This window comes from Myodes glareolus, chromosome 4 (genome assembly GCF_982192425.1).
Source record: "Myodes glareolus chromosome 4, mMyoGla1.1, whole genome shotgun sequence".
NCBI lineage: Eukaryota > Metazoa > Chordata > Mammalia > Rodentia > Cricetidae > Myodes > Myodes glareolus.
In genome coordinates, this window is record NC_142029.1 from 48,791,675 (window position 1) to 48,813,198 (window position 21,524).

The following is a 21,524-nucleotide window of genomic DNA, read 5'->3' on the forward strand; positions in this document are numbered from 1 at the left end:
CCGCGCTGCTGAAACGGGCTCTTCGAGGGATCGGCGTCACATGACTCCGCCTGCCCCTAGCCAGCGCGCAGACCGCCCGTCCCTCAGTTTGCTGGGGGAGGGTCGGTCGACATCTCCCGGGGCCCTGGGGCTCTGCGGAGACGAGAATAGGTTCCAGCAAGGAATGTTCCTTCTAGGTTCAAGAAATCCTAGCTCGGCGCCAGGTCCTGGAGTGTAAATCTTGAGGGGGTTGGGGTGGGGGAAAGAGAGGGAGCGACCCAGCGAGCGCCAGAGAGAGGCAGCGCTGCGCGCACCGACGAGGGGCTGCCGGGTGCCGCGCGAAGAAGATGTAAGCGCGTGGGGTCTCGCTGGCCTCCGAGCACCATGCAGAAAGGGATCCGGCTGAACGATGGCCACGTCGCGTCCCTGGGACTGCTGGCGCGCAAGGACGGCACACGCAAAGGCTACCTGAGCAAGCGGAGTTCGGACAACACAAAATGGCAAACCAAGTGGTTCGCGCTGCTGCAGAATCTGCTCTTCTACTTCGAAAGCGACTCAAGCTCTCGGCCCTCGGGGCTCTACCTGCTGGAGGGCTGCGTCTGCGACCGCGCGCCCTCCCCCAAGCCCGCGGTCTCTGCTAAGGAGCCGGCGGAGAAACAGGTGAGGGAGCTCCACGTCCTGACCTCCCGCGCCCCTGCTGAGGCCCTGCGGGTTCAGGGCCTTCCACCCTGCTTCGGTGACCGAACTTTGACCCTTCTACTCTAAGCATCTAGGGCGCGCTCAGCATCTTCCACTGGCAGGACCGACTGGACCGAACTGGGAGGGTGACCCTAGGGCGGGCAGGGACTGCGGGTTGGGCGCTGCTAGGAGCTGCAGCCGCCCTTGGCGGGGTGAGCCCCGTAGTGGGCGGGGACAGGGAGGCTGAAACTTGGAGATACCGATGGAGATGGGGTCCAATGGGCCGACACGGGTGAGAAATCTGATCAATGTCCGACCCAAAATGGTGCCCCTAACCCCATCCCCACCCCCACCCCAGCCTTAATAGCCGTAATCTTCTGGCTGAGACGTGGAATTCCTTGCATTTAGGCTTGGGAAGGGTGAGACAGACGTCGGAGCGTCGCCGTACCTTGCCTTCCGCAGTTAGGGACGAAGAATAACCTGTGCTAGCCTGGCCGAGTTGGGGATTGCGGGGCCTGGGGGGAGGGGGGGTCGTTTGTGCGATCGAGTGATGGTGTGCAGCTCCCAGCTGGTTCTGGCACCGCTAACGAACCCCAGGGTTCCAAAGACCGCTATGATGCGCCGGGACCAGGGCCAGGGTTGCTGCGGAGCCGTGGGACAAGTGGGCTCTTCTTTCCTCCCCCCGCCCCCTGCGCCGCCGCGTCCGCCGCAGTCGCCGCTGTAGCGCCTCGCTCCTTCACTCTCTCGCTGGCGTTGCCCAAACAACAGGGCTAAAGGGCCAGGCCGCGATCTGCCGTGGGCCTGGACCTGATAGAAGAGCATTGAGGGAGGAGGGTCACCTGCAGCCTCCCAGTGGGAACACTCAGACAGAGAAAGCTATCTTTAAGCCTGATGTCTCTCCCAAGGCATCTGGTCCCTGGCCTCTAGGAAGAAAAGAAAAAGTACATGACAGTGTATCCAAAAATGTCATCACTGGGAGAGGCCTGGCATCCATGGGGCTCAGCCACCTGGCTATTGCCTAGATGGGGACACTGAGGCCCCGAGAGAGAGTTATATTCTCTTTCATGGTGTCATAACAAGAGTCAAGGTTCTGGGAAGACAACCAACGGGGATCTCAAAAGCATACAGCCTGGTGGCGATTGAATTGACTGGGATGAAAACCTCCCTTGAAGTCTCCTCCCTAATTAGGACAGAGATCTGCACTGGGTCCCTTCAGCAGTCTCTTTATACCTTGCACTCAGCCCCCAGTGTTAGGTGACAATTTCTGAGGGCAGGAATTTGGGGTAAGAGGGAAGACTCTGAATGACCAATCAGGAGGCCAGGCAGGGGCTCCCAGATGGCAAAGACCAACAGTTCCTTTAGCTAGTAGCCAAGTGGAGCCTCCTGGCTCAGCTAGAACAGTCAGACCCAGGCTGCCAGCCCCTTTTATCCACTTGCTGTCTACAGCCACAGCACACCTGTATCTACCAGGTGACAGCACCCTCAGTCAGGGCTCCCTCCATGTCCCAGCTCCCTACATCACAGTAGGAGCTGAGTTCCTGGGTGGGAAGAAAGGCAGGAGGAGCAGGGGAGCTAAATTGGTTGAAGTCCAAAGCATCTGCTCTCAGGTTCCCTGAACTAGAAAACTGACAAGCTGGAAGCTGAATCTCAGCTGAATGGTTTCTGGGCTGTGTGGCTTCGCTTAACATACAGGCGTCCTCTGAACCTGTTTTGAATACAAAAGGTAATGGCAGGGACCTTCCCTAGGGCTTTGGGAACACACAACCAAATTATGTGTATGAAAAGATTCTCACAAGACAATTAAGTGGGATCCCAGCTGGATTAGAATTATGTCAATCCACTTTTCCCATTTCTTTTAGGTTGAGAAACTGAGGACCCTAGACAGACAGGGAGTTGCCCAACATCAAGAAGTCTGGCAGAATAAGACCTAGAATTGACCCAGTATCTAAAAACTACTAAAAATAGGGTCCCACGTTGATCCAAGTCAGCCAGCTCTCATCTTGGATACTGACCAGGGGACAGATGGGACTGCAGGCCAGTTAGCGTCCTGCACACATGTTCTGAGCCATTTCCCAGAATGCTCAGTCACTGGGGCTTATTAAGAGAAGAGGGCACGTGGGGAACAACCGGTGATGATCTACTGTGGCCCAGTTGGGCGGGTTCTTGTTAAAGACCCCTGCTTTATTCCACACACCCATATCTAAGTTCCCTTCAGCTCCAGAGTAAGTTTAGCAGCTATGGAGTCATAGTTCCCACTGCACTGACCCATTCTTGTGTCAAAATTCATGCTCATCCCCCAGTTCTCTGGTAAAATCTGTGGCCCTCAGAGCGGCTTCCCTGTTTCTCTTGGGAGAGCACACCCCATAGAAAAAACTGGAGAGTAAGGTGATAGACGCCTCAGGCCACTCTGCGACCAAGTTTAGACCGACACCAAACCTTGACTTCATGCTCACTGGGCATGTGAAAGCACCCGAATCAACAAGCCTAGAAAATGCAACCAGCTTGGCAAGACTAGCTGGTGGTATCTGGTGGAAGTCAGTTTTAAGGGGACTTCATTTTTGTCCACGTCTAAACCCATAGGAATGGAGCCTGAGCCTGAGCGGGGGATCGAGCAGATGCACAGAAAATACTTCTTGAGCTGCACATGTCTGAGGTGTCATATGTTGCTTCCATACTGCCGTGTCCCTGAGGACTGACTGGGTGCTGGGCACTAGGTCTCAGAAGCTGATGATGCAGATGCTGGGATCCCAGGGAAGATAAATACAAATCAGGAGGCATACCGCACCCTGTGGAGACGTTGGCCTGCTGGATGGCAAGGTGTTATAAGAGCCCAGGCTGATCTGGTGCCATCTCACCCACTGTACCTAGACTGGTCGGACTATGTTTAAAGCAAGAGGATTTTTGTCCCACACTGGCTCTGGCCTGGGTTCCCAGGGTCTCCTGAAATGACATAGACACATCTTGTCCCCCACCCTCCTTGGCTGTTGCAGGGTACCCCTCCACTCAGGCTCTGCTTACACAGCCCTGACTTCCTCTCCTCCTGTCCCTGAAACAACACCCCAAGGCCTGGGTGATATGAACTCAGAGCCTGGGTTCAGCATGCCTAGAGATTGGCCCTGGGGGCTCCAAACCCTGCTTCTGAATAGAGTCATCCACAGTGGCTTTTCCCAACCACCTGAAATAAAACTTCTAGTGCCAGGTTCTTGGTAAGAGATCTTTCCAAACCAACCCCAGTACTGACTGCACTCCCTCCAATCAGGAGGGCCCAAATGTGGACAGAAGGTGTCTTCTGATTCCCTAGAGAGGGAAAGGATCCACGCAGATGCCAAAGCCTCTGAACCTGATACAGGCTTAGGTTCCATGAGCTGGGAACCTCCCAGGAATAGCTCTCCTCCACCAGGCCAGTGTTATTTCCTAAATGAAGTGCTACTCAAGGTCCTAATCTCTAGGGAACATTCCTGGTTGCCCTGGTAGATTGAATGCACCAGGTTTACAGGTGAGGAGACAGACTCCTCAATGGCCACTCCCCATAGCAGCAAACATGAAACTCGCTGCTCTGGCTTCCCCTCTCCGCAGCTATGCCAGCCTCCCCACCCTCCAGAGCTAGAACCTATTAAACTCCTGCACCAGCCAGAAAAAAAAAGTAGCCAGGGTGTGAGAGAATGAGGCTGCTGTAAAGGCAATACCCTTCACACCCAGCTTCCTGTGGTCTGAGCAAACTACGGCTGAGGGCAGCTCCAACTCGAGGGCTCCTGCCTGCAGTGAGCTGGCAAGGCTGAACTGAGGTGCCAGCACATATGGACACTGGCCCTGGAGTCACTATGTGGGCACTCTTTCACCCACCGTACCTCTCAGCAAAAATAAGATCCGAAGTGGCTCCCTAAGGATGCCTCTCATAAGAATGGGACAAAGAAGGCTCCACTCCCTGCCACATGCTTGCTGGCAGTAGGGCAAGGGTCAGGGAGAGATGATATGTAAGCCTAAGCTCAAAACCTTACTGTCGTTGATTTGCTCAGGTTGGCGCTTCACACTGAGCCAGGTTCCAATCCCACAGGTGCCAAGGAGAGGCCATTACACTCTAAGCACTCACAGAGCTGTGTCCCACACAGTACCCGCCAAGGACAAGAAATCCTGGCTCCCTCCCAAAGAGCCACAAAAGGACTCTCTCACCAGCCCCTCTGTGATTAGGAACTCGGCTTCATCTTATCTCCATCCACCGCATCCTATTCCAGGTCCCCCCTCTAGGGAACAAACAGTCCCAGTGTTCTTTTCTTTTTGTATTTATGTCACTTTTAACCTTTGTGATTGACACATAACACTTACTATTTGCACATATTCATAAGCTATGATATTCAGTTCTGATTTGCTTCTACATTAAGTGTTGATCAGCATAGAGTAACTGCTACATCCATTACCTGGACTTTCAAATCTCTTACCCAGAGGGCATTCAAATTCCTCCTTCTGCCAGTCATTGACTAGATGATCCCTGGCCCGCAAGTCTGCTGACTCCTTTAATCTAACCCCATCACCCCTTCTCCCTCTCTTTCTTGCTCAGGTCACAACTCTTCATCCTCTACAGCCCTATTTCCTGCTCTCAAGGCACAGGAAGCAGCTTTTCCCTCTGACATAATGACTTTCACCCCAGCCCAAACCTGTGGGATGTGGCCTCTAGTCCCCTCACAGGTCTTAGCCTAAAAGTGACCTCTCAGAAGAGAAGACCTCTCTCCCCTATCCAGAAGCCAGTACTACCCTAGCTCCAGCCATGGTGGTGTTTCTAGCTTCTTCATTTATATCTGCAACTACAGTCCATGATTACTTCCTGTACTCGTCTGGTTGCTTAGAGATGGACGTTTCCCCCACCACCACTGAATCCAGATGCCAGGGCAGTGCCAGACAGCTGAGACAGGAATTGCACAACTAAGTACCCAGGTCACAAATGTGGAGCCCTGAAGGAAAGAAAGAAGGAAAGAAAGAAAGAAAGAAAGAAAGAAAGAAAGAAAGAAAGAAAGAAAGAAAGAAGGAAGGAAAGAAAGAAGGAAGGAAAGAAAGAAAGAAGGAAGGAAAGGAAGGAAGGGAAGGGAGAGAGGAGGGAGGGAGGAAGGAAAGAAGGAAGGAAGGAAGGAAGGAAGGAAGGAAGGAAGGAAGGAAGGAAAGAGGGGAGGAAGAAGAAAGAAGGGAGGGAGGGAGAGAGGGAAGAAAAAGAGAGAGAATGACAGAGAGAGAAAGTCTGTGGTAGACTTTATCAAGAGATCCTAGTTGAGAACTGGCAGGAACTGGATGAAGTGAAGAGGTGGGGATAAAATATGATGTCCACATTATGCCCAAGGACATTGGTTATGAGCGAACAACCAACTAAGGGGGGATCAGACTCATGACACTGAGAAATGGTGCTGTCTCAGAGATCAAGTAGAAGATGCTGGGGGACAGGAAAGGGTTTTGGTCAGTTGTGAAGAGGATGCTTATAGATAATGTGACCCTTGCGCCTAATAGACAAAAGTAGGAATGTGTGCAGAAATGGATGGACACAATGAAAATCCATGGTCAGACGCTTAGCAGGTGGCCTCTCTGTTACCTAGAGCCCAGGGAATGAAGCAATGTCCTGGACAGATGCACAACAGGGGAGGACAGAAGACTGTGCCAGCTGGGTAGACCCCGTGTGGTCCCTCAGGGTCAGCCTGCCATTAGACTCACCACAAGTTGGCATGACTTCTTAGCCTCTCCCTTGTGTGCTCTGAGAACAGCCAGCAGCGGGGTGTGAGCTGAGACTGCCAGCCGGGCACTGTTGTATCAGCTTCAGACAGGTATGGGAAGCCCAGAGGAGTTGCCAAAGCCGTGTGACAGGGCACACTTGAAGCTTCGTGCCCACCATCCTTAGAGATGGATCGTTTGGCTCCCCATCTGTTGTTCTCCCTCATTCTGAGGTGCCCTGAAGGGTCGTACCCCAACATCAGCCAAAGCGGTCTGCTTTTAGCTGTTTTATATATTAATTGGGTTTCCACATTAAAAAAAATCATCTATATTAATGCTTTAAAACGTTTGACCTTCACTACAAGTTATTATCAAATGCCCTTCAGCTCAGTTCTGGCATGTTCTAAATGCAGATGAAAATGTCTACACTTTTACTTTCTCTTTATTTTCAGTAGTAGGAACTGAACCGAGTCCCTTGAGCATGCTCGACAAGTGCTCTACCACTGAGCTACACATCTACCCCGTTCTGTTACTGTTATTGTTGCTGTTTAAATACAACCCCCTCCCCCTTCCCACACACTTACAGTTTTGCTAAATTACCCAGGCTGATTTCAAACTTTGAATGTTCCTGCCTCAGGTACCAAGTAGCTGGGCTTATAGGCATGAACCACCGTACCCAGTTTTAAATGTATATAATTTTGTGGCATTCAAACAATTTACCAGAAGCGCTGAATAAGAACAATGAGTACTAGCCACTGAGCCCCAAAGTGTGACTATACACTTCCATAATGGGCTCAGTAGCTTTGTAAGGTTGCCATGGTTAACCCTTTGCAGGAGAAGTTGGTTTTTGATTTGTTTGTTCGTTTGGTTTTGTTTTTCAAGATAGGGTTTCACTATGTAGCCCTGGCTGATCTAGAAATCACTCTGTAGAGCAGAATGGCCTCGAACTCACATAGAAACACCTACCTCTGCCTCTCAGGTGCTGGGATTAAAGGCATATACCACCACTGCTCATGCTAAGCCATTTTCAAAATGGAAAAAGTGGAGCTCCACAACTTCTACTTCTCTTGTTCAAAGTTGCGGAGCAAGTCTGTACAGAAGGTGGCACCCAGATCCAACTCTCAAAGCTCAGCTCTCGAGCCACAAACAGAACAGAGACTCAGGCTGGGTACCCTCCTAGCACCCTCTGCTTGTCACAATAGAAGGAGAGGGAAAAAGAATTAACAGCAATGCTGGGGGTGTGGTTTGGTTAAAGCCCTGGGCTGATCCTCAGCATCGTATATGCTACATGATAGCACATAACTGTCTTTCCAACATTCAAGATGCAGAGACAGGAGGCTATCTGCAAGTTTGAGGCCAGCCAAAGCTATTGGGGAGAAAGAGAGAGAGAGGCTTAGTCTCAAGGTGAAAAAAATGTAACAGCAAGTAAAAATATTATTATGGCCACTCCAGTGACTTTTGTGAAGGAGGCTTTGCTTTCCGCTTGGGTGGGAACCTTGCAGCTGTGCCATGATCAAGGGAAAACACAAGGCAGGCATCCACACCCCACGGCCCTGACTCACTGGAATTGTAAGAGCCTGGAGCTGGTGTGGTGTACCCACAGCCAAGAACACAACACAGTCCCCGATGTATATGCAGGAGCCCCAGTGACTTGTGAACGTGACGGAGGCCCAGAACACTGCCAATGCTCAAATGCTCCCATGAGGGCCCTTAACATGCAGGAAACATCAGGGAGGCCCAGACACCCCCACATCTTTTCCCCAGAGGGGAATTCATAGTCCCTCAAACACGAAGCCTTAATTTCCTGATCCAGCCTTGAACATGGAGGCGTTCCCAGCATCTCAGGAGAGATAGCATTAGGGACTGACTCTCAGCCTAGCTATAGGCGCTGTTTCTGTCACCCCCTAGCTTAGGATGAATTTTAAGCTCTCTGGGCCTCAGTGTCCCCATCACTGTGCTAAGCTGGGTACAGCATAGGAAGCTATGGAACAACCTGGAAGGTTTAGCCAGTGCATTGTACCCACTCTTGATTTTTTTTTTTTTTACAACCAAACTTTTCCTCAGTGAACCAGTAACCCAGGACACCTAAGGCTGGGTCAGGTGAAGTAAGTCAACCCAGACCTGTGACCCTGGGGGCTCCTGAAATTCTTAATAAGTTGTCCCTGAAAGGGGAAGGCAGTTGCTAAAGGTCTGCTGTTTGATCCCTAACTCTACACCACCAGAATTGAGCATTGGTAAAGGCTAGAATCCGGGGAACACTGAAGCTCCCCTTTATTCTCACCCTACCCTGTGACACACTGCCGAAAGTCATGGCTCAGTGCAGTGCTGAAAGACCACCTGCGGAGTCCGTGCTGTGGGGGCCGGCTCTGAGTTCACGTGCCGAGCTCAGAACTTGAGCCAGACCTCCAAGACTGATAGGATCAATGGACGTCCAGACCGGCTGTTAAGTTCGGCGAAGTCTGCCTTTGAGAACAGGTTTTACTAATCTCTCAGGCTAAGGCAATGTCTTCTCTCCACAAAATGAGATAATCATTTTCTAGAAGACGTCTCCCAGTTGACCTTTGTCTTTCTTCACATTGGAAAATCCAACTCGTGTCTTAAAATAAAACCTTTTCAAAACTACTTTTAGATAAGTGAGTGGATGGATTCGTATCAGCCTTCACTGGGATTCCCAAAGACCTTGGAGAAATGCAGAGAAACCTCTCGACTTTTCCAACTACGGGCGTAAAATGCAGTCAGCTTGTCTACTTGCCTCCTGGGCTGTTACGTAAACTCCAGACATTGATGAAATCGTTTGGAAGAACCTGACCACCGGCCATGTTTGCAGACTGGCTGGCATTCCCCTGTTCCAAGTCTGCTCTCCCAAGATCTTTGCTCTACGGTTATACTGGTTGCCACCCAGAATCTCTTTTCCTCCAGTCAGGATCTGTGGGAAACTGGGAGGGGGAAAGAGGTGAGTTCCTGATGAGCCACGCTGTGTGGGCACAGATGAGGAGAGGTGAATGATGTATCAAAGGGCTTCCCTGGCAGCCTGGGCAAAGAAGGAAACAGATTGCTTGTGAGACACTCGTTGGCCTCATTAGTTGAAATGAGCAGAAGTGTGGATGGCTTGCCTAACATCAACAGGACGCAAAGATGATCTTAAGAGCTAAGCCACTGTCCCAGTCAGCAATTCTTGCTGGCCCTTGGTGAAGACCACATTCAGGAGATAGCTTGATGGAGTCTGTGTGTCAAGGATCCTGACTGTGCACTGTGGCCCTGAAGTCTGGAGACCAAGCAGACAGGCAGAAAAGCTCACAAACAGCCACTACCTGGTTGTTTGTAAATTTAGTCAGTTAGTATAATCCCACAGCTGAACATCCACGGGACAAAAAGCAGATAGTGAAGTTGGTCCTCCCCACCTGATTCTAGCTTCCTAGAGGTGCCCACTGTCACTGGTGTCCTATGCATTCTCTCAGAGAGCATACAGATCAGACATGTACATGTATGTGTGCATACTTCCTGACCAGTTGTGAAAGGCAATGATCACTGTTCTGCACCTTGGTTTTCTCACTACATAGTGGTGGTTCTTCCTGGAACTCCCCCCTTTTTTTTTTAACAGCTGCAGAGTACACCATATGGGTGTGCTAAGGACTTTTAAGACAGCCTTTCTTTGAGGATTATTTGAGTCATTTAAAGCCCTTGATAGCATTATAATCATAGCTGCAACTAATAAATGGCGAGGGTCATTTCTCATCTAGGTCTTTGACAGAAAGTGAAGAGCAGACACTTCAGGCAGAAGCTTGGCCCTGTTTCAGTGAACACCTAGAGAAGCAGTAGGTGGGAAGGTGATGGTCAGGCTGGGTAAGGCACAGTGATAGACTGAACGATGTTGGTGGCCCTGGATCCCAGAGCCTGGAAGCTTGGCTGATGCTGATGCTGATGCTGATGCTGATGCTGATGCTGATGCTGATGCTGATGCAGAGAGGGGCAGGCTGCCACAGTGCTCTGGAGATCTGGTACACCCCACAGACAGGACAGGGAGGGTCAGTGAGCAAGGGAGAAGGTATATAGAAGGTCAGTATTGGCAGCTAGTGTACGGTCAGAAGGATACCTGCCTTAGACCCTGTAGAAGACCGGCAATCTAGATAGAGGCTTGGGACAGGCACTGTGGTGTTTTGAAAGAAAATGGCCCCCAAAGGGAGTGGCACTATTAAGAGGTGTGACCTTGTTGGAGTAGGTGTGGCCTTGCGAGAGGAAGTATGTCACTGTTGGGGGTGGGCTTTGAGGTCTCCTATTTGTAAACTACTCCCAGTGTCACAGTTTACGTCCTGCTGCCTACAAGATGTAGAACTCTCAGCACCGTGCACACTACCATGTCACACCATGATGATAGTGGACTGAACCTCTGAACTGTAAGACAGTCACCCTAATTAAATGATTTCCTTTATAAGAGTTGCCATGGTCATGGTGTCTCTTCACAGCAACAGAAACAGGCACTTAGCTTGGAAGCTGTATCGGTCACTTATTTCATTGTTGTGACAAAATGTCCAACAAAAGCAACTTCAGTAGGGAAAGATTGGTTTCTGCTCACAGGTTGAGAGTGATCGATTGCTGTGGAAAGGCATGGCAGCAGGGGCAGGAGGCAGCTGGTCACGGGATGACAGCAGTCTGGAAGCAGAGAGAGAGGAGTGTTGATGTCCAGCTGGCTTTCTCCTTTTTAGTCAGTACAGGGACCCAGCTTAAGAAACAGTGCTGCCCTCATTTAGGATGAATCTTCCCTTCTGAATTAACACAGTCTAGATCCTGACGTGCATGGAGATTTGTACCCTAGATGATTCTAGATCCCAGCAATTTAACCACCACGGGGCAAAGCACGGGTCCTGGTCAAGTAAGCAAAACTCAGATTTGAGAATTCAGAGAGAAAGAAGTCACTAGACTCCGGTAAGCGTGTCTATATGAAGTCGCACCAGGTTAGATGGGGAGGAAGTAGGCAGGACAGGCAGTCTGTCCAGACTGGTGTGAAATCATCAGTAAACCCATGGAGGCCTGTGCCTGTACTCAGTAGTCCTTGATGAAAATCCAGGCACTGGTGAGGCTCCCCCTGTGCTTGCAGATGAAGCTGGGGCAGCGATGGCTTAGGAGGAAGTGTGTCAGTGAGTGGTCTCTGTTGTAGAAACTGGGGGAAAGGTCAGGAGACACTCCTGAAGTGGCCTGCTATAACCAGAAGGAGCTTAGTTTTAGGGGCTTTGGTTGAGACACAGAAAGGGAACGAGAAGATAGGAATAGAAGGTGCCTGAGTGGATGTCCCCAAAATGGGGAAGGAAGATGTGCTTTCTGAGGACTTAACTGCTTGTGAACAGTTCCAGTGATTTAAAGAACATCACTGAGCCCATGATGAGCTGGTGCTGCCACAGCATCAACCAGCCCATGGGGGAAGGCACTGTGGAAGAGCAAACAGCCCACAGAAGTGACAAGCCATTTGAAGACCCCATGAGAAAATAATACATTTGAAGCCTGGCACCTGCCACAGCCCCAAAGTGACTCCCCAGAATTCTGGATTTCCAGCACATTAGCAGATCTTTCCTCCAGAATAAAACAAAGATAAGGCTGGTGTTCCACAAATCCCAGCACTCTGGAGGCTGTGGCAAGACGGTCCCATGTGTGAGGGTAGCCTGGACTACGTAGCGAGATACTGGTTCAAAAACTAAATGAAAAAATGCGTAAATCAATGAATCGAAAAGGTCCTATGTTGAATATGTTCCAGCAATGATTCTTTGGCTGTAGGACTGCCCAGTACCTTCCTGCTGTCCCTGCAATGTCAGTCTCTTTCAGGAAACTCCTGGCCCCTTGTCAATCTTGCCAGCTTCACTGCCTACTCCTGAGCGGCAAATTCAGCAGCACTTGCTTTGAGGCTTTTGCTATTAACCAATTAACTAATGAACTGGTCTAATGAGTTTGGTCACCCACTCAGCAAACAGGGACAGCTTCATGCCCAGCACAAGGCACAGTGCCAGGCTGCAGGGCTGTGCCTTAGTCAGAAATGACTTCTCTGAAAGAACAGGAGCCCACTCAATACAGCGTAGGCAAAGGAGAAGACACGGACAGTCATGACAATGGTAATTAGTAGAACTCCACAGAAAATCAATGTCTCCAAGGCCTGGTTGAGGAACCAGTTCTTCTTGCCTTGCCTCTATCCCACCCCTCCAAATGGCATCATCTCCTTCCTGCATGCTCTGAGACCCTCTGTCTCTGTAGAATCCAACATGCCTGCCTAGATCATTGTTCCCATCTTCCCATTGCCCTGTTCCAAACTCTAAGAGCCCCCAGGACCTGTTCCCACTGCCGCTGCCATGTTCTCTGAGAGGACAGAAGGGCAGGAAGAGCAACTCTTGCTACCAGCACAGAACTCCTCTCACAGGAGTTTTAATGAGTGACAGACACAAGAACCAGCTGAGGAACCCTTCAACAATGCCGTGCCCGGTTGTGGTGATAGTTCACTGAGAGGACCTGAGGTTGGTCCTCGAATGCCATTTAGGAAAGCATAGTAATACAGGCTCGTAATCCCAGTGCTGGAGAGACAGCGGCAGGGAATCCCTGCCCACAGGCCAGCCACCCTAGCATACTGGGTGAATTCTAGGCAACTGAGAGTGTTCTGTCTCCACAGTCACATGTGCAATCGTGTGCCCGGCTCTCTCTCTCTCTCTCTCTCTCTCTCTCTCTCTCTCTCTCTCTCTCTGTTTGTCTGTCTCTCACTCCCTCTCAAAAGAGGGGAAAAAAACAAAAACAACAACAAAAAAAATAAAGCAATGCACACAACCCCCTCTCTATTATCATGGATCCTTGATGGGGTGCCGCTGTTACTAAGTTCCCAGATGACACTGGTGAGCAGCCTGAGTTGAGACTGTCTCAGACAGTAACAAAAACGATTAGAAAGTCATAGACGTACAGGTTGAGGAGAACTGATGAGGGATGGAGTCATAGGAGCCACCTTATCCATCATGAGGGGCATAAACTGAGCAGGCAGGGGCTCCAAACACCTCCTCAGATTCAGAGGCTCAGTTCCTCCTTCCTGATCTCAGCAGTGCAAGGTTGTTTTGTTTTTAGTACTGGCACTAGGGACCTTGGAAAGTGCTGATCTGGAGAAAAGCCTTACCTCTCTGGGAGCCCTCATGGCCTGCCTGTTGTCGCTGGTGGCCACGGGGTGGTCTGGCTTCTGCTGGGGTATTTGTGAATAGACGAATAAAGGAGGAATCACCCGGGCAGAGAGGAAAAGGTGTGAGCATGGCTTCCACTGTTGACACCCCTGTGGGTGGTAGACCAGAACAAGTGCCCCTGCTACCGACCAGCAAGGAGCAAGGGTTCCAAGGGTCAGCGAGGCTATCGAACCCTTCTGAGCAGCTCAGCCAGACTGAGTTCCAGCTGCAGGGATTGCCACCCGTACCTGCCTGCTAGGAGACGAGTTGTTCCACTTTCCTCAGAACTCAATAGGTTAGCACATGCCAAATCCCCCAGGAAATCCATCTGACCTGTGTACCATCTTTCCTGCCATCGTGGCAGGACAGGAAGCCAGGGAGAGGCTGAGCAGGTGGGACTCAGCTTCCCCATCCCCAGCTTCCAAGGACGCAAGTTGTTCTCGCCTGACTTCAGCCGTGGACAATTGACGTCTGACATTTGAGCCAGGAATTTTGGGGAACGAGGATTATCCTAGGATGCAGGGGGTGGGGGATAGATCTGGACCTTGACCTTGGGAGCCCCCTGTCAGGGGAAGAGGGGTGAGAAGAGGAGTAGCTGGGGAAGAGACGTGCAGGAACCCAGACCCACAAAGGATGAAAGGGCCTAGACAGAGAGGCAAGGAAAGAGCAGAAAGATGTGACATCTTTCCCAGCTCAAAGAACCAAGATGGGTATCTTTACAGAACTTTGGTTCATCCAAGCCAGAAGCTTTGCTCACGGTCCAGGACACAGAGACAGGAGACAGACTTATCTGAGTCCTGAGAGCCACTGTTGAAGGCAGAGCTGCTGTGGCAAGCATCCCCCTCTGCCTTTATCTTGTCGCCTTTCGAGTGCAGTGTGAGCCGGCAGTGTGAGAGGCTGCCCTCCAGTGGGTGGGGACCAGCAGAAGATATGAGGGTTTCTCCCCCATGGGGAAGGCATGGAATGGTTTTCAGTATGTTCCTGTACTTGGTGCTAGTCACCCATGAGATGGTCACTTCAGAACCTCAGTAATTCTGAACATTCAATGCTGTCCCAACTTTACCCACAAATGCTAGACTGAATCAGGGCCTGAAGGATAACCATATTTTTATCCCACAATTGCAGCAAAATATACCGTCCAAGAAGCTGTGCTGTCCAACAAGATTGCAGGGTGGGGTGATGTTAGAAAGATAGTGAGAACATCAAAAGAGCAGCAAGCATGCACTGGGGACTTGTTTGTGTGACGGCACCAGTGTTCTCTCTGGTGGACCTTACAAGAGCTATAAAAGAAAAAGAGTCTCTTCATGCCCATCACATAGAGGAAGAAACAAGGATAAAACCCACTGAACAACGCTCAAGGTGATCTACCTAGTAAGACTCGCCAGCATAGCATTTATCAAAAAACACAAGGTCCCTGGGCTCTTCACCACTGTCATTCAAATACATAAGACTGTGAACCGCTCCTTCATTTCTCCTCCCTAAGTGAGTTCAGCCATTTCTTCAAAAGAAAACAAAGAGGCTGGGAAGTTGGATCAGTGAGTAAATTGCTTGCCATGCGAGCATGAGAACCTGAATTTGGATCCCCAGGACCAACGAAAAAGGAAGGCATGGAGGCCTGTGGCTAATCCCCCACACTAGGGAGGTAGAAGGCAGGAAGATCCCTTAGGCTTGCTGGCCACCCAACACAGCCAATCCCTATAGTGGTATGTTATTTGTATTTTAACTAAATCTTGACTGAAGGCCAGAAGCAAAGCTAAAGCCATTATAAGTCAGGTAATGGTGACACACACCTCTAATCCCAGGGATTTGGGAGACAGAGCCAGATGGATCTCTGTGAGTTCAAGGCCACCTCAGGCTACGTAGACCCACGCAGAAACAAATTCAGGTGGTGGTGGCCTACACCTTTAATCCCATCCAAGGGAGGCACACACCTTTAATCCCAGCACTAGAGGAAATATAAAATGAGATATATATAAAATGTTATATATATAACAGACTTAGTCTGTTTAGTTTTGTGGTCACCCAGTTTTGGTAGAGGTACGACTTCTCTAGTGGCTTGGCTGCTTTGTTTTTCTGGTTTGGGGGTTGGTTTAATTATTAAAATACAAATCATATGCCACTATAAATCCCTGAGCTTCAGGTTCAGTAAACCTGTCTCAGAACTTAAGATGAAGGACAACTGATGGAGATGTAAACATTTGGCCTACACACAAAACGCGAATATGGACAAATTCACACACATGAACATGTACACACATGAACATGTACACACAAAAAATAAATTGGAAAAAGTTCTTCCAAATACAGTCTCCCTCTTCCTTCAAGCCCACACAGAGGAGACTGGACTAAACGTGCCTGCCCCCTTTCATTTGTCACGCTCTGTCCCAGGTAGGATTGCCCCTTGTGCTGAGGTAGATGAGGCATGCGTTACTTGACCCAGTCTGGCTGTGAGGTCACATTATTCCAACCCTGACTTTTCCATGTTCTCATTCTCCAAAGTCCCAGAATAACAGGACACCTAAACCTCCCTCACATCCGAGGAAGGTGGGAAACAGTTAAACCAGAACCACTTGTGACCTCTGCAGTGAGCCCCAGGTGCTTCCCAAGCTGGAGCAAGGTGCTCACACCACTGTTACCAGCCTAGGATGGAGAAGAGTCATTCTGTGGTGTGGCAAGATGTTTCCGCCCTCATTGGGTGTCTGTGGCATACTCTCAAGAGGAATCTTCCATCTGGAGTAACTACTCTCCAGGAACCTGTCCTAAAGGGCGAGGCTGTCCCCGGGGCTGCAGAGTACAACAGGAGCCCCGATGGCAGCTTCTGTGGGCTTTACTCTACAATATACAGCGCTTCCAGTGTTTGCAAACACCTGAACTTCACAATAAGACATTGGTAGGGGGAAAGAGACAGTAACAGTCAAGACTTTCGCAGCTCAGGTACTTCAGGGTTCCATTAAGCTGCAAAAGGGAATCCCATCTCTGTCCCCTTTCCTCGAAACCCTGTCTTCCCTCATTCTCAGACTCAGGAGCTTCATCATTACGGCTGTTCTCACCCTTCCACAAAACCTCCCCTTCCTCTTACTTTAGCAGCAGGACCCACTTCCCCCAGGAGGTTCCCTAATCACCATCCTGGATAGAGAGTAGGTGGGAAACAGCTGGCACAGAGAAAGTCCCATCACCCTCAGGGTCCATCCTCAGGCTCTGCGTGTTTGGGGGAGCCTATCTTGGTGATAATAAAACTAAAACATCAAGTCCAGGCTCTGGTTAAGCAAAAGCAATGAGCTTATGGTTTTGCCCTCTCTATCAAGTGGGGGACTTTGCTATACTCAGCATTGGGATAGGCATGGGGCACGTGCTCAGGAGAGTTGTATTGGGTCACTATTAATGTAAGCCAAAAGAAAAAAAAGAAGGTACACCATTCCTGGTACCTTGCAGAGACCCCTGGTACCTTGTAAATCCCTTGTCACCCCATTCATCCTCTCCTCCAGCCATTTACTGCTCATTCAGAACCAGCACAGGGTAGGGCTGAGAACACTCCAGATCATTCAGGCCCAACCCTGACCTTGAGCAGTCCAAGGCCCATGGGTCTCTGATGCTCCAATATTGGAAAGGAAAAAGGAAACTTGCACCCAGCAATTTACATCTAAGTGACAAAGACCAGGTCCCAAGTAGGAGGTATGCAAATGGGTTCTTTTGCTCTCCACTTGCTAGGCTTCTCCAAGGGTCGGGGTTGCTATCTGGAAAGCAGATCATGTCTGCAGTGCTTGGTGGATATGGGACAAAACGAGATCCTTTAAGATGAACAGTTACAGGCTCCTTTCCTTCCCCCAGATAGGGAAGGAGCTAAGTGGCCACCTGCAGCTCCTCTTTTAACCTGCTTCCTTCCCACAGGGCCAGTGCTCTCTGGAGCTTTCCTTCAGTTGTTCGAGGCTAAAGCTGACATTTCATGTTACAGGCCCAGTTACCTGTTTCCTAGGAAACAAGGGATAATGTCAACTCTGCAACAGTCTTCCCTCCACCCCCTAACATACACACACACACATACACACACACACACACAGAGAGAGAGAAAGAAAGAGAGAGAGAGAGAAAGAGAGAGAGAAAGAGAGACTCACACATGCACTCACACGAGTCTATCAGCAATGGCAATTTAAAATAAAGTACAAGTTAGTTACTAAAATTAGTTTACATATCACCTTGTGTTGCTGCTTCCTGCCACCTGGACACCTAGGCACAGAAGCACAGACACCTGTATGGCGCACTTTCCAAAGGGCAGGCCCAAGGCCCCTCTTTGCAGCCTACCCTGCTTCTTTCCAAGAGACAGAAGAGGTGGTCCCCCTCTTGGGGTTCTCCCTCCCTCTGAATGACTTCTCTTCGGCTTCTTTCTCGACCCCAAGACTGTCCCCAGAGCCCCACATTCTGCATGTCCATCTCCTCCTCATCTTGCCCCCCACTTGCCACTCATAGACTCCTTTCTATGGCAGCTCAGTTACTCAAATCAGAAACCAGGACATCTCCTCATCCCTTTCCTCTCACCTGTGCTGTGTGTCCCCGAGCTCCTGCCCGTGAGTACACCTCCACCTTCCGTCCATCTACACTGTGTATCTCCTCTACTTGCAGCAGGCCCTGGGCTCCAGGTACCTGCATTGCTGCCCACAGTCTTCCAGGTGACTTGAAAGAGAAACAAGACTCGGGGCGCATCCTCTTCGTCTCCCTGGGTGGAATCAGTGGCTTCCTCCGTGCTCCACAGCCCTTCTCACCTCTGGCACGGCGGCGATCATAGGGCATTAATTACTGCGCATGCTCATGTCATCCTTACTCGGTGCCAGGAGTCGCTCGCTCGGAGAGCTTTCCCGGATGTCTAGATGTGTGTCTCTTACCTGGCTCCTCAGCTTCCCGGGGACCTCAGGGAGGGAGTCCCACTATGGACTCAGCATAGAAGTGACTTACAGTGAGACTTCCCGGTGGCTGTACCATTGAATCGCTTCTGTCACCCCAGCATCTAGACGAGTGCTTAGTGAGTTTTCGTGGAGTAACTAAAGGCATGCTGCATTGAACTGGTACCTAGTCCCCCACAGAGATGTTCTCTTGGTGGGTTTTCCTGCCTGTTGTCCTTCCAGAGTGCCTGATGGTTTCAAACTGGCTTTTTATTTTATTTTATTTATTTTATTTTATTTGTGTGTGTGTGATTGGTTGGCAAATAGGGCTGTGTGGGGTTTGCCTCCTCATCACATCCTAAGCATAGATTTTGTTCCATCACAAAAATGATGGAGCACTCGAAACTACTAAACAGAATGGTGTTCCAGCGACCACAAAGAATGCATCTGGGCCCCGCTCAAGAGGCGGCAAGCACTCAGCACTACGGCAGGGAGGGTGTGGGGTTTGTGGACATCCTGGTGACTGCGGTGTCCGTGTCTTCTTCTTGGTGCAGCATTACTTCACAGTGAACTTCACCCATGAGAACCAGAAGGCGCTGGAGCTGAGGACTGAGGACGCAAAGGACTGTGACGAGTGGGTGGCAGCAATCGCTCACGCCAGGTATGCCTCACCCTGTTAAAGGATCGCAGCGGAGACCAGACCAAGCAAACTTCTGCCAGTCCAAGCCTTAGGACAAGGAGGTGGAAAAGAAGGAGAAGAGGGTGTAGGTGCTGGAAAAGCCTTGGCTGCCCCAGAGAACGAGATTGCAGATTCCTATTCTGTTCTAACCACATAGTTCCATCTCTTGTATGTGCAGCCACCAGTTTGACGTGTGACCATGAATTAGTCCCCTGTTCTTTTCTGAACTAAAACTAACCATGCCCTGGCAGAGCTAAGCACCTGTCAAGTGTAGCACACCAGTCAGCTGACCCTCTAGACAGCTGATCTCGCTGACCTAGTAAATAATGTGGTGCTAGTGTGTCTACCTTCCTATAAAATGTGAACTTCTGAGGTCAGGAGCAAGGTGTGACTCAGGGTTTGGTAAAAACACAGAAAATGTGTCCAGCAGATAGGAGGCGGGAGAATGCAAGGACAAATGGAAGGAGGGAGGCCTCCTCCTTCAGGGAGGCCTCCTCCTTCAACCTTCAGGGCTGAAGGTTGAAAATTAGTGATTAATGGAAAATTAGTGAGAGATGAATGAAGGATAAAATGATATGGATGAGTGTTTGAAGTATACGTGGAGGGTGGAAGGACAGATGAATAGATGGATCCTGTGATCCTTGAAACTCCCTTGCCCAGAAACCTATGTAGCGACTCTCGCATGGCCTTAGCCCGAAGATCGTGCCATCCCCATTTCTGTCCACAAAAGTTATCCAGTCTTAGCTACAAAGACCAAGTTCTATTAGCAAAAGCAATAGACACAAGTCTAGTATAAAGTCCTAGGGAGCTGGAGCTGGCCACCACACAAGTATTCCCCTGAGAGATAACAGGGTTTGGAGAGTGACGTCATTTCCATCTTCAGGGAAACAGGGGTAGGAAGATTTGATGGGTTTAAATATGAGCATCTCAACAACGATACTTCCCTCCCTCCCTTCCTTCTTCCCTTCCTCTCTCAAGAAAACACACACACACACACACACGAGTCCTCTTATTTAAAGCATTGATACATGGAAGACAATTTAAAGAAGAATGAGGAGATAAAGTTTAGATGTTAAGAAGCAGCTGAGGGCCAGTGATGAGAGAGCTCAAATGATAAAGTCCCAGCCCACCAAGCCTAAGGGCTTAGGTTTGATCACTGGGACCAACTTGGTGGAAGGAGAGAAAGGGAATGTTATCCTCTGGCTTCCACGGGCAAACACACACACACTCACAACATGTAATATAAAAAAATTTAAAGCATATGAAGTGGACAGTTGGCTGTCATGAGATCATAAATGTCCACAAATTTCCTGTGAAGATGTTTGTCCTTTCTTCTATGAACCACAGGAGCCACTGAAAGTCTTATACCAGGAGAGTAACATTACCAGAGCTGATTTAGACTAAAAATTTCTGGGTTGTTCAAGATGAAGTTGAGAAAAGAAGTACCTAGGTTCAAGGAGAGCAATTGCACCTCAGCCTTCCCGCTTCAAAGGAGAACCAATAACAAACAGGGCTTGATTTTGAGATCAAAACATTTCATTTGAGGATCAAATGAAATCATTTACATAAAGGAACCTCATAAATATTTAAGCCCTAGAGGGGCCTTATTTTGCATTTGTTTATTTACTTTGTGGGAGTCACACATGCCACACCGTACATGTGGAGGTCAGAGGATAATTTGCAGGAGCTGGTACTCTCTTTCCACTACGTGGAAACCAGAGTTCAAACACAGGTCAGCAGGCATATGGCAAGTACCCTTTACCTGCTGAGTTGGCTTATGGGCACTGCATTAGAATTTTAATTCATTATTCATCAATACAGAATCGATACAATTTCTAGAGACAATGCAATCGCAGTGTCTATAAGGTAGATGACTAAGATGAAGACAATGGACAACACCAAATGCTGGTGGAAGGCTGAAAGGACACAGGCAGCACCATAGGGTGAAAAACAGCACAACCAGACTGGGACATGACCCGGCAGCTGCTTACCATATGCTCCCTCATCTATTAATTCCATTCCTTGGTACCCATCCAAAAGAGATGGGAAATGACCACAAAAAAATCTCCTCTGTAAATGTCCTTAACAGCCTTATGCGAACCATCAGCTATGATGTCCGTAAACAAGCTAATATATAAACAAATCTCTCGTGCATCCGTGCAACAGACTTGTGCTGAGAAATAAACATGAATCAGCTACAGTTATGTACTACAAAATGGATGAAACTCAAAATCAATATGCTGAGTAGAAATAGCAAAAAATATGTGCTGTATGATTTCAGTTATATGAAATTCTAGATGAGACAAAACTAAACAGGGTGAGGGAAACCGGAACAGCAGTCGCTTCTGGGGTGGGAATAGAGTGGGAAGTGCTTCCTCGGTCCTAGAAATTATCTTTGCCTTGATGAAGGGTTTACACTTTTCTCTCATAATCGTTCACTCTGTTACTAGT

At 49.4% G+C, this 21,524-nt stretch overlaps 1 protein-coding gene across 2 annotated transcripts in view; it reads left to right on the forward strand.

The window, feature by feature from the left end:
* Window positions 1-2: 2 nt before the first annotated feature.
* The window catches only part of Rasgrf1 (Ras protein specific guanine nucleotide releasing factor 1), a 108,982-nt gene continuing 87,460 nt past the window's right edge, over window positions 3-21,524 (forward strand). The window contains exons 1-2 of one of the 2 annotated variants that reach the window (XM_087905467.1): window positions 3-639; window positions 18,949-19,055. In XM_087905467.1, coding sequence (XP_087761593.1) covers window positions 364-639; window positions 18,949-19,055 — 383 coding nt within the window. In that variant the 5' untranslated portion in view covers window positions 3-363. The remainder of the gene's footprint in view (window positions 640-18,948; window positions 19,056-21,524) is intronic. The other variant, XM_087905466.1, reaches the window with a different exon arrangement.